This window comes from Myotis myotis, unplaced genomic scaffold (assembly GCF_014108235.1).
Source record: "Myotis myotis isolate mMyoMyo1 unplaced genomic scaffold, mMyoMyo1.p scaffold_m19_p_15, whole genome shotgun sequence".
In the NCBI taxonomy this organism is placed as follows: domain Eukaryota; kingdom Metazoa; phylum Chordata; class Mammalia; order Chiroptera; family Vespertilionidae; genus Myotis; species Myotis myotis.
In genome coordinates this window covers 21,612,602-21,625,771 of record NW_023416319.1, presented here as the reverse complement: position 1 = coordinate 21,625,771, position 13,170 = coordinate 21,612,602, and the positions used below count along the sequence as shown (strand labels likewise).

General features: G+C 49.3%; 1 protein-coding gene across 29 annotated transcripts in view; it reads right to left on the bottom strand.

Annotated features, from left to right (window-relative positions):
- Positions 1–13,170, bottom strand: part of SORBS1 (sorbin and SH3 domain containing 1) — a 119,344-nt gene that overhangs the window by 82,426 nt on the left and 23,748 nt on the right. For 11 of the 29 annotated variants that reach the window (XM_036336513.1, XM_036336514.1, XM_036336515.1 and 8 more), the window contains 2 exons: positions 12,360–12,472; positions 2,576–2,720 (listed from right to left, as the gene is read on the bottom strand). In XM_036336513.1, the coding sequence (XP_036192406.1) occupies positions 2,576–2,720; positions 12,360–12,472 (258 nt within the window). Of the gene's footprint in view, positions 1–2,575; positions 2,721–6,158; positions 6,522–7,122; positions 7,819–12,359; positions 12,473–12,580; positions 12,608–13,170 lie in introns of all 29 variants that reach the window. The other 18 variants (XM_036336508.1, XM_036336509.1, XM_036336510.1 and 15 more) reach the window with 4 other exon arrangements.

Below are 13,170 nucleotides of genomic sequence, written 5' to 3'. Positions count from 1 at the left end.
TGCGAGCTGCTGAAAAATGCAGAACCTCAGCCCTGCTTCAGAGCTCCTGAATCTGCATCTGCATCTGCAGATCAAGAAGACCCCCTTCCCCCACAGTCTAGGCACAATCAAGATTGCGGAGCTTTGCTCTGGCCGGGAGCTCAGTTGGTTAGAGCATTGTTCCGATACACGGAGGTTGTGGGTTTGATCCCTGGTCAGGGCACATACAAGGATCAACCAATGAATGCATAAATAAATGGAACATCAAATCGATGTGTCTCTCTCTCTCTCTCTCAAATCAAGTAAACATTTTTAAAAACTTAAAAACAAAACAAAACACTGAGAAGCTGGAGCTACGGAACCCATGCATCTCTTTCAGTCCTGGGAGTTTTCTGATTCCAGTCCTCCTACCAGACTGATCATAAGCAATCTGCCCTCAGACACATGTAAAGCGAAGTCTCAGGAGAGGAGCAAGGGCGGTGTGGTGCATGACCTTCTGAGCCAGGCCAGACTGCGGTGCCCTCCATCTGCTTGCAGAGAGGGGGCTATTGTCACACCATCCCCCGGGCCAGTCTAGGCAGGAAAAAAGGGAACCTTTCTTAGGATGACTAAACTAGAATTCCAGAAGTGGAGTAAAGTTATCATTCCCTCAGGAGACTTTGCAATAGTTAAGAAACTTTTTACGGGTATTATCTATGATGCAAAGCAGAGCTGCCAGGTTGGGTCAATTCCAAAGCAAAGCCAAAAATGCTTGACCTACACCCCACTGACGAGCAGTCCAGCGAGGCGCGGCCAGCGAGGCGCTTCCATTCTCCTGGACTCTTCCTGCCGCACCTCCTTGGGGACATATGGTTTGCTCTTTATAGGAAGCGACTTTTCATTAAAAAACAAAACAAAAGACAAATATACGTGTATCTTTTTCTGAAGGATGTGTGTTGCAGGCTGCACAACTCTGATTTTAAACCCAGGGGCAGGGTTTGGACAAAAGAGAAATTTAGAACCTACGACATCTGGGCAAATAAGAAGAATCCGTTTGTTCAGGAAAGGAACAAAAAGGAAGAACGGGCATGTCTGTGCCCAAAGATGTCTCACTCGGTGTCAGAGGACTTGGCAGAAGTAACTGACATTACATTTGGCATTTCCCAAAACCCAAGTTGCCTTGGGAATAAATCCCATTTTTAGAGAAACTGCTTTTCCTTCTGGGAACTCACTTGCTTCTATTTGACTGGATTTTTTAAAAAGATGAGTCATAAAGAAGTTCATACAGAACCAAAATTTCACTTTGTCTTGCATTACGGACACTTTCTGGGCAGGGAAAGCCGCTGCCGAGAGGAGAATGGGCTCTTACATAATTTAGTGTGTGTGTGGCGGGGTGGGAGCACTTTTTATTTTTTGAAGAACACAGATTCATGGGTGAAAATTAATATGGGAGCCACACAGAGTGAAAAAAATAAAATTACTAAAATAACTAAGATTGGAGTGGGAAGATTTTCAGTGAGAGAAAATGTTTCATTCATCTGTTTTTTAAGTTAGAAGCAGGAAACAGAAAACTCCATTTAATATGGAGAACAATTAAAAATAGATTTCAGCCTCTCATTCTCATCCAAGTTAAGGCAGAGAGAGAGGCGGAGGGGAGGGAAACTATGAAGTAGGCAAGCAGGGAGTCAGGAAAGGAAGATCTGGTACCGAGCTTTGAGCTCTGAATAAAATAATAAAACCTCACTCAGAAACACCCAGAAAGCTGGAAAAGTTTACATTTCTCAGTGCAAAGATCTTTGGGGACCGGGAAGCGCATCCCTCTACTGAATTCCAAAACCGAAACATCTGGATTTAGAAACATCTTCTGGAATCTTAAAGCAGAGGGTCACCATATGAATTATCACCACAAAGTGCTTCTGCTTCCCCACGATGCCTTGCAAAGAAGGGGAAGAACCAGCCTGCGGAACCGCAGGAAGCACACACGAACCCCCCGGCCGAGCTGCCAGGGGCCACACAGCCAGGCAGTCCCCACAGGGGGTGCTGAAAGGTGGCCCAGGGTGCCGACTGCTGGCAAGAATGGAGGCTGGTGAGACACTGAGACGTTCAGTAGCCTCTGTGTTAGAGGCAGAAAAACATGTTTGACATTTTAGAAAATATCCCATCACTAGGTTTTTTTACAGTTTGGTGCTCAAGATGTCTCTTTCTAGAGAACTCACGATGTCAGAGCTCAATGATTCAGGCACTTCTGAAAAGAGGGACCACTGCATCTAGAGTTTCCAAGCAAAGCTGTGATGAGAATTCTCACGATGAGGAATGAAGGGGCCCAGACTTTCCCTTTCTGCCTCTTTTTTCTTTTTGGTGCCACCCTCTGAAGTTACTGTGAACACCCAAGGTGTGGAACACACACTGCAGGAGCTTACTTATTCTGATACCAGACGTCACCCCAAATCAGAAGTCTGTCCGCTACAGTCTACTTGGTGGGTCGTGGGAGGAAACTGGGGCCGATGTCCTCGGAGATGAATGAGATTTGTGAAAATTTGTGTGGGAAGGCAGACTTATTGTCCCGGGGTCACGGAACAGTGAGTGGAGGGAGAGGTGAGCAGTGAAGCTCCCTTACCTCGGTTGTGTTGCAAGAGCACAATAGTGGGATTGACAATGGTCGTGGAGGGGTAGGCAGAGGATGGCTTGCTGACTGGTGCAAAGGTTTGGGAATCAGTTCTAACACGAGATGAAGGAACTTCATTTAGCAGAGGACTTGAATCCTGAAAAAGGACAAACATAACTGTCAGTACACAAAACCTAGAGCTAATGCTTTTTAAAAAGAAAATTAAGGCTGTACAAGGACCTTAATTAGAAAAAGAAATGTAATCAATGAAACGTCATTGATTCCAGTTAGAAGCTTAATCTGGAATGCTTATTCTCTTCGCTGGTATTAGTAAGGGGCGAGAGGGAAGATAATGTTACTGAAAGTCACAGCAACATTATTCATTATTTTCACCTGGTAAGAAACGTGGATCAATCCAGTTACTGAAAAAGCAAATTCAAATCAAAGTAGAAAAAAACATGCAAAACTCATGCAATTCCAAATGCGGTCCGAGCACGAGAGCTGGTTTAATAGGGAAAAATCAGGAAAGTTTAGTACACTGTTTACAGAAACATGAGACGATGTGAGATAAGAAGCCATAGGTGTAAGAGTAGAAAGGGTTAAGTACTGGTACTCTTGGAAAGCTATGCTTGTCACCCACATCACTGAGCACCTTGCTAGCACTTGCTGCTGAGATTCAGATATTATCCTGTCCTACAGTGGCGCTTTTTTCACTCCAATATCGACTGACAAAGATCTCTGAAGACTTGTGAAAATCCTGACTTTTAAAAAACCTGAGGGTCTCAGCCAGAAATACCAGTAAAATTATTATTCCTACCATTACAATTTGCACGATGGGAATAAGGGCAGTCTTTTTAAAGACAGGAAAAATAAGACTTCGAAATGTAGCAAGGATATGTAAACAGTTTCCTCTATCACACCTATACATTTAGCAATGTTTCTATTTTAGAATTTACAGACCCTAAAGCCAGAATATCATTCTTAAAGGGTTTGAAGAACAAGACTTTGTTACTGTCTAGAACAGTGATGGCGAACCTTTTGAGCTCGGGGTGTCAGCATTTTGAAAAAGCCTCACTTAACTCTGGTGCCGTGTCACATATAGAAAGTTTTTGATATTTGCAACCATAGTAAAACAAAGACTTATATTTTTGATATTTATTTTATATATTTAAATGCCATTTAACAAAGAAAAATCAGCCCAAAAAAGAGTTCGCATGTCACCTCTGACATGCGTGTCATAGGTTCGCCATCACTGGTCTAGAAAACAGTATGGCATCAAAGCAATTCGTATGCTCCATCAGAGATCATGGCTCTGCAGGACTAGAGGCACGGCCCCATCCTCTTCCTTCCATCCCCTACCCTAGCACAATGCCCTGCAGACAGCAGGGGCTCAGTAGTAAAATGCCACATGAATGACAGCAGCCACCTACCAACAAAGGTGCTTCTGAACAACTTGTGTTCAAAAGAACAAAGAGTTCAGGAGAGGATGTGAGTGTCAGGACCCCGGACAGCTCCCGACACACAGTAGGGGCGGCTTGGTCAGTCCACTTCTGAAAGCGCCCCAATGTCACAGCTGCTACTTATGAGTGGCAGCTCAGGTTAGTGAATGAAACTTCCCCCCAAGACTTGAGGCACAATATGGTCTTGTACGAAAGTGCCTCGTCTTAATTTTTCATTTATAAAGTGGGAAAACAATTACACCATCCTATTTACTTCCAAAGTGATATAACACAAATAAATGACATATCCATGAAAACTGCCCTAATGCAGCCAAGAAACACGAGAGTCGGGCACACAGCTTTCTGAAGTGTGCGAACTGCCCACGAGGCCTGGAAGGACCATGTGAGCATCACCCATTTTACAAACTTCACTCTGTGGCACAAGTCTGGTTACTGACTAGATTCAGAACCTGGACTAACTAACGTGAATGGCTGCAGATGGAGCAGGTATCAATGGTGGCTTGGCCGCCATCCACGGGGATCTGCTCTGCTTGACGAACCTCATTCAGGGAAGGAACCCAACAGTTGCCCTTTTCACCTTCTACTTCATTGCCTGGGCCAAACTAGAAGTTATCAGGCCAACTGAAGTCTCCTGGGAAGTCTATACGTCAGTGGGGTTTGAGAAACTGAGGACATTGTCCCAACTCACCTGTCCTGGTCTACCTGAACAAACTCAACATGAACACCTAGCCGAACTGCTCACCATGCATGTGAGCACACTGAAAACGCTGCCCTAGAGACACATTCTATGCCAAAGGGAAGAGCACCTGTATTCTCCAAAACAAGGGCAGCTGCTAAATTCACCTGTAAGTTGAGATACGGTAAGATGAGTGCAGCAGGGAACAATTTAGCATTTTTCTCCACGTGGGCGGAGTTGTAGAGGTCAAAACTAGGACATCCAAGCCCCCGGGCCACGTTTGACAGCGTCCTGACCTAACCCATTGTGCTGCATCTCGAGTTTTGAGAAGGGTCCCAGCATTGTATCTGATATCTCACTGGAATTTCTCTTAAAAGCCTCCCTCCCCCAAAAGTTTCCCTCCTGCTTGATTAAACTGCATGAATTGCTTCAGTTTAATGAGCCACTTGAGCCTGTTTTGGAGGCATACAAGGATGCCAGTGAACATTAGTTCCATCAGCCAATTGCATGGCCCTTCATCTCAAAACGTGGCCCATGCACCCTCAGCATCAGAATCCCCCAGGATGCACATTACCACGTAGTTTGAGTCCTAGATCCCTTGATTAAAATCTCCAGGAGTATAACCTGGAGAGTACGATTTAAATGCATTTTCCTGCCGTTCAATGAGCCACGTACTCTGAGTTTGAGAACACAGCTCAGATGAACTCTCTAAGAGCAGGGGCTGTGCCTTGTTCGTAGAGAATTGAGAAGAATGCCCAGAACACGGTGGGGATTCGATGAAGTCTTCTCTTGGGCTTCCCCCCCTGGGTTGGGGGCCTGTCCCTCACAGGATGGGCCCTTTAACTTCATGACCAGTGAGGCGCTGCTTTGCTACAAAGGCCTTGGGAGCCACTACTCAGGGTCCCCAGCAATTATCTGCCTGTTGAGGAAATAGTCCTAACATTCGTACAAGGCTTTTATACCCATTTTCTCAATCATATTCAACTCTTTTTTTAAACCTAGTCTCTGCCATGGCTGTGGACACGAGTTTGTTTACTTGCTAAATCCACACAAGAGTGACTCTCTTCCTCCCCTGCTCCCTGGTGGAGAAACGGCTGTTGGTTTTTCCACCTGATTCGTAGCTTTCCTCAGCTCTCCACAGTACACCTGCCTGCCTGTGGCGAGCACACCTGGCCAGAGGCAAGGCCACAGAGGCTGTTCTCTCGGCGGAGAACCAAGTTCCTTCAGGAAGATGTGCATTCCGAACAGGACAGCGAGGAAGAGGGAGGGAGACCGTGAGCAGCCGCGAGAGCCCGGGACACACGGAGGCATGCACTCGGGACAGCAGACCCGGCTCCAGCCATCACGCAAGCACAGGCAGCCAGCACTCCCTCGGAACTTAGTACTCCAGTGAGAAGGGCTTTTACTGCCAGGGCAGACATTCAGGAAAGCCGCGAGGAAGGGACCCCAGCAAGCTTACGGTACTTGAAACAGCTCCCGTGAGGTCAGGCTCCGAGACGCTGTGCAGGCCCTCCGGGACTGGGGGGACCAGCGGAGGCGGTGGTGAGAAGGATGGTGGTGTCTGGCTAACAGGGGGGTGGGGGCCCGGAGCGCTGGCTGGCGGGCTGTGGTGGGGCCGCCTCTGCAGATGAGGGGGAATGAAATCATCTAGAGTCGGGAAGGTCAGAGGTGAGCCGGCAGGGGCGGCCGCCGGGACTGGGGGGCCCAGTGGCCCCCGAGGTGCTGGAGGTCTGGCAGTGCCTTCTTGCCCTCTGTCAGTATTAACCAGGTAGAGAGGGACAACTATGACCTCAGGCTGGGCTGGGCTGGAGGAAGTGGCGTCCTGTAGGAAATAAGGGGTCGTTACGCAAAGGGGTATGGCAGCAGGGGAGAAGGAATTCCATATTTAAACAGTTGAGCGTGGACATGCAATGATGTACTCTGAGAACTATTTAATCGGTGCCCTTTGCTCAGGGTGCATGAGACAGTCGGTGCTAGCCAGCTGGCCTCCTGACACTCTATGACACAGAGGGAACCCCATCCAACTTTACTTTCCATCCATCTATTTTTGAATCCTTTTAACACTTTAGGAGAGAGAAAGAGAGAGAACAGGCAGGCAGGCTGTGTTTAACCCCCAGAGCCGCTTGCGGAGCCTGAAAGCTTGGGAATAAATACAATTTCTTTGGCACCTGTTATAAAACATAAATGCCGTGTCCCACCGTATTATCAGGCTATGTATTCCACGCTCTGGCATACTTACATATTCACAGGAAAGACAGACAGGGAGACAGAAAGGACTGTGCTGAGATGTTTAGAGAATTTGGGATTCAAGCTGCAGCGGTATTAACGAGGACAGGGAAGGGAGGGCAGCCCGGAACACAAACGAGCTCTCACATGAGTTCCAAAGAGACGGAGCAGACACACAAACATTCCTAGTTCCTTGCCTTGGCTGGATAACACGGCTGCAAAAGGTAAGGTTCTTTTCTCCTCCGGTTTTCGGGATCAGAGGTAACCTGGGGGCCTAGCACAGGTGGTCCCACTGCATCTGGGAACGAAGGCCGAGTCCCCAGGGAAGGACTCTCGCCACGGTTACCAGCATCTTTACGGGGGTCAAAGAATAGCTTGGAAGAGTGAGGAGGAGCAGAGCGTGGCCTTCCCGTGCCCGCTGAGCAGGAGACAATGCTGGGAGCCAGTGCTCGAGTGCCTTGGGCTGGGTCACGTGCAACACGAGAGCAGCTTTCCGATGCCACCGGGCAAATGTTATTGGCTAAACAAGGTACATATAAGCTGCTGACCTTTTTATTCCCAACTGCCTTATGACGTGGGTTAGAGCTCACATTCCCACTATAAACTGTCCTGGTGGCTGCACAGTGGCGCTGGGGTTGGGATGAAGCACTGGGGGACGTGGAACCTGGAAGCGAGGGCCCAGGACACACCACACCTTTGGGAGCTGATCTGGCCGCCAGGGGGACAGAGACAGGCTGGAGTGGTGAGGGGCTCTGCTGGCTGGGGGTGCCGGGTGGGGCGTAAGGCTTTGGTGAGCTCCGGTACAGCGAGTCCTTGGAGGCACCGTGGAGCGCAGGGGGCTGCCATGCAAAGTGGCCCACTTTAGGGAGAGGAGGACGTGGGGGGGAGAGAACCTTTAGTATGATTTTCAAGACACAATATTAAGACAGAGAAAAAGAGAGAGGAGGGGATATGGAAAGAAGGACGACCATTAGAAACAGCAGCATAACATGATCTGAAGAAAAAAATAATTCTAGACAAGTTTTTAAGCAAATCCTCAGCGTAGACTCTCATGGAGTCTACATCTCTCTCCGGGTCAAGCCGAGGACCGGCTCACTCACCTGGAGGGGCAGGCCCGACCCCTCACCCGTAGGAGGGAGCTCAGCCCAGGAGAGCCCCGCGCTGAGTCTATGTTGACGCCGATCCTTGGCTGACCTGCACTCTTAGACCTCCTGACTGAAGAAGGGTGCCCAGGGGCTAAGCCAGGGGAAGAAGCCCCAGGCCCCCAATTACTACACCTCCTCTCCTCAAAGATTCTCCTCTTTATGCTTTTGGCTTTAAAAGTTTAAGTTCACTGAAACCCTCAAGGGTCTTTCATGCTTTTCCCTCAGGAAATGGAGACTCGGAAGAGCCATCCTTATTTGTGCTCACAGGAGACAGAGGTCTAATGGAATCCCTGAGCTCTAGCACTCACTTCCATGAGCAGAACAAACCATAGCTCCCCAAGAAGAGAGTGCTAAGGGCTTAGCACCCACATGTGCTCTCTCCTCGCAAGAAACAAGATGATGGAACTAATTATTAGAAGGAAGACAGGTGTGGGCTGAAAAGCACGTAATCTCCAATTTTTGACGTACATGGAACAAAGGGATCAGACAATGAAGCACTTGATTCACCTACCAGATTGGGCTGTACCTGGTTTATCAAACTCCAGCCATTCCCACCCAGCCCACTAGGAGGCAGTGCATTCTGGAGGGATGTGATCAGCCCCAGGGCTCTTGGCTTCAGAGCTAGAAAGCTACAGGTCACATCTCACTCCCTCTCCCTCCACATGACTCCTCCTTGGGGCTCAGTGGAGCAGAAGGGCAGGAAATGGGGTAAATCTCCAGACTGATCCTCATGTCAGTGAGAGCCATCTGTCAAACTGTGGCTCACCTGGGAATTAGACCATAAGATGCGCAGTTTATTTTCCTAGTGTTGAATATCTGAATGTCTGTGTCCCCCCAAATTCATGTGCTGAGCCCCTAACCCTAAGTAATAACTTTTAAAGGTAGACCTTTAGGAGGCACTTAGGATTAGATAAGGTCATGAGGATGGGCCCCCATGATGTGGATTAGTGTCCTTATAAAAAAAGGAAGTGACCAGAGATTGCTTGTTCCCTCTCTTTCCCTCCTCCTTCTCTTTCCCACCCCCCACGATGTGAGGACATAGTGAGAAGGCAGCCATCTACGAGCCAGGAAGAGAGCCCAAACCAGGAACCAAATAGGCCAGTACCTTGGACCTCCCAGCCTCCAGAACTGTGAGAAATAAGTGTATGTTGTTTAAGCCACCCAACTACGGTGTTTGGCTCCAGCAGTCCAAGCCTAGACACCTAGATGCCCTTCACTGGCCCCCGTCTTTAAAGATAACAGTCCTCCAAATGGCACAGGTGAGATCATTAGAGTGTGGTCAGTATCTGGGTTGTGATCAAAACTGGAAAGATACAAGGGTGTGGGTCTATTTTGAGGTTGCTTTTTATTTTTTTTATTTCTTTGTGGAGTGCAGGTGGCAAGGGGTAAAGGAATATTAGTAAGGGTAATCGGTGAGAAATAAAAACGTTTTATGAGCCTGGATTAGAATATCAAGCCAGAAGTGGTAGCTGACCTATTCCTTAACAAACTTGGTTTTCAAATAACCTGGATGGAGCAGAGCCTCCTTGGGTATCTTGGGCTGACTTGATGCCTAACCTTCCACAGGCTGCCCATGACAGTGCCGGTGGAATGCAGCCATGTGGAACCTAAATACTGGCCAAAAAGACAAAAGGAGCAGCCCCTGTTCGGTAGTAACCAGAAGCAAAGCCTCCAGACGTGCTCACCTGGTCCTGGTGAGCGCAGGCTGGAGGCTGGGGTGCGTTTATAGACTAAATGATGCTCTCTAGAAACAGTGCTTGAACTGACACGCACCCCAGGGACCGTGGGGGTAAGGTGATAATGGTGGTCAGGGAAGTAAGTAAAAGGCAATTTTGAATTAGGCTCAGATTTACTTTTACTTTGAGCTGGAGTGTCCCACATGTGATTCCTTCTTGTCCAAAGATAGAAATCAATTGCAATGAGGTTTTAACTGGATTTGGCTCTGGCCATATACGGTGCCGCAGCTGCATTACATCAGGCGCGAGCCCTCCCAGGGCCTTGACCCGGTGGCGAGGACGCCTCCCCAGAGTGCTGACAGCGCACTCGGAGCCAGAGGCCTTCCTGTCCTGGGGCTGCTTTTAGCCCCAATGAAGGAGGGGGGCAGGCACAGTTTCTTTACATGGAAGGCGCTGCTTCATTGTAAACGTGGCAGGAACCACACTGGCAGTCTGCATCCTCCCCAGCAGGCTACTAATGAGATCTCATTTCTCTTAGCAGAAGGTGAGGCAATGAAAAGATGGGGCTGCTTGGAAGAATCTGAGTGGCTCCTAGTTTATACTGTTCCGGAAACTACCAATCTCCACCTACAATGGGGACACCAACACGATGATGCTGTCAGAGAGAGGGCAGCCCTGGCTCCTGTCAGTGGGAGCAAGGACAGCAGGGCAGCAGGTCCAGGCTGGCAGGAGGAAAGGAAGCCTGTGGGAACATCAGGGACAGGCTCCCCCTGAAGCTTCTGGACCCCAATCCAGTCCTTCTGAGGAGATGCTAGGTCTGTAGGGATATGAGAGCCCCCAGCCACCTGGCTGTTCTGAGCCAGTGAATACTTGCAGCTTTGGCAATGGCTCTACAGACAAGTTGTATTCAGCCAACAAATTCAAGAGGTAAGGCATGACCTAAAGGTTCTTGACATTTGGACGGGCAACTTAACTCTGAACATACGGGATTCAACTGCTATAGCAGCAATTTACCAGGCTCCCTTTTAAAAAAGCAACGTCTCGGATAGTGACAGGTAAGAAAATATGCTATTCACAGGCGATATTACAGGATGTTCACACTTATATTATGAGGCTTACAAACTCCTCGAGGGCGACATTTAACACAGTGATCTGAACACAGTGCCCAATAAAGCTGCGGTAAATTCATGTATTTAAAGTGATTGTTTAGTTCACATGCTTTTAAAAGCATCTCTTTTGAAGAGCAGCATAAGAAGCCAAAAGGGATCAGTGAGCTCTCCTTGAGCTAAGTCACCGAGGGGAAGAGGCGTGCTTGTACGTTTGCCTGGCGTGGGTCAGTGCTGTTTCCTAACTGGGGCCGAGCCGCCTGTACCCATTCTGAAGAAGGAAGCCTGTCTGACGCAGGCAGCACGCTTACCCGCCAGGAAGGTGGTAGAAAGGGAGAACTAGGGCACGCCACCTACTGGGAAACCCACGTCCCGTGTCTGATGAAGACTTCAGGAGACGCATTTGCAGCTCCTGGCTCTAACCAGTAGCCTGGATGCACCGGGCCATGCCCCAGAGAGGCAGCCATGGGGGGGAAGGCTTGGTGGTGCTGCTCGGCACACAAGGTAGACCATCAAGTGACCAGCTCTAAAGCTGGGAGGCGGGTCTACAGAGAGGAAGGAGGATGTTATCTCCGACTCAGTTTCTTTTCAGGGGCCAGTCCTCAGGAACAGGAACCAGAGGATCGCTGGAGAAGGCGTGTGGGAGCCAGGAAGGAAAGGCAGAATTCCCGGGTCTGGTGGGTGCTGGGAGAAGGCACCCTGACAGAGGCAGGCACAGGGAAAGGCCCCCCTGAGGAGCACATTTCCGCAATACATTTTGCGCAGCACAGCTTCCTTTGAAAGAAAGAACTGCTCCATTCCATGGATTCGGCTCCTCTCTGTAAAGACGCCCCTCACAGATTGCCTGGATTAAAACAGGGTCCATTCCTTTCCTCAAAATAGCAAAGCAGCCACAGGGAGGGGAGGGCCATCAGGAAAACAATCTAGGACAAGGGACTGAAGCAAAATGATCTCTACTCCAGTTGTACACCTGGGGGCAGGGTGACAGGTTTAAACTACAGGTGCTCCCATTTTGACTTCTAGCTGCTGTTCCTGGGCCAGGGCGTGAGGTCTGGCCACAGCTCCCCATCTTAGGCTGAAAAGAGAAGAGTTGCTGGAACTCTTACAGCCCCACCTGCAGCTGGTTACCGGAATGAACACAAGAGTGCACTCTTGTCTTGAATATGACTCTAAAGAGTTTTTAACAAACAGGCTCAGAACTTTTCCCCACATCCAAGGCCAAATGGCTTCCCTGTTCCAGAACATTCCTAAACACACGTTACTATTATAACACATCGGGCCTCTATTTCCAATCCCCTGGTGCAAACCAACCTGGTTCCACGCCTCTGCTCCCCTCAACCCCAACTCTCCCTACGGCTGGTGCCTGAGTTTCTCCAGAGTGCCCAACAGCACAACTCTGAGCCAGCCCATTCCCCAGCGGAGCAAGCTGGCAGTACAATCTGAAGCTAAACGACTTAGGAACAGGTACCGCTCACTGGTGCCCACCCCGCCCTGGGCACATGCCTACCTGGGGCTTGTCGGAAGGGAGGTTGGGGTGCACGCTTCTGTAGCCCTTGGCAGCGAGTGAGGACGGCTGGGCGTTTCCATTGGCATCAGCACTGGAAGAAAGCCGCCACTCATCTGGATGGAAGAGAAAACAACACCCTCACTCGCAGGGAACGCTCCGGGTCCCCTCTAATTGGAGGGTCCCGGGTGGAAGGCAGGACAGAAGAATAAAGGGACACATACCTGCTGGGGGATTCTCTGACTCCAGCACTGTGTGTGGTGCAGAAAGGATGAAAACAAGAAAAGGGGGGGGGGGGCAGAAATGGTTACATTTGCAGGAAACAAGCATGCGCCCGACAGAAAGGCGCAAGTCCAGCGCCCGGCCGCCGGACACAGAATGCCCTCAGTCACAGCGGCCTAATTACCATAGGAACCCACTCTAAGCCACGATGTGCTCACAGGCGCTGACCTTTGCAAACACAAGGCTCACATTCACAGCAATGAAGAAACAATTGTTCCTTGACATTCTTATTTTACAGACTGAAAGGCAACAGAACTCCACTGTCCAGTCCCTCCTCACTAAATCTCATCCCCTCCTTCGCGCCTGATGTGGGCACAGAGAGCCCCCTCCCCATTAGCAGGGGGCTAATGAGCAGACCCCAGAGAGGGGGAGTAGATGAGCACTTTTCCCGTGGCTGCTGGTGCTGGGCTTGGGGACAACATGATTTCAGCCCAGAGGTATCTGCTGTGGTAAGGGCTTCTTTTCTCCCCACTGCTTTTCTTCTTTCTGTTAAACGAGCCACATAAACATTTAAAATCTAATCACCCTTTCT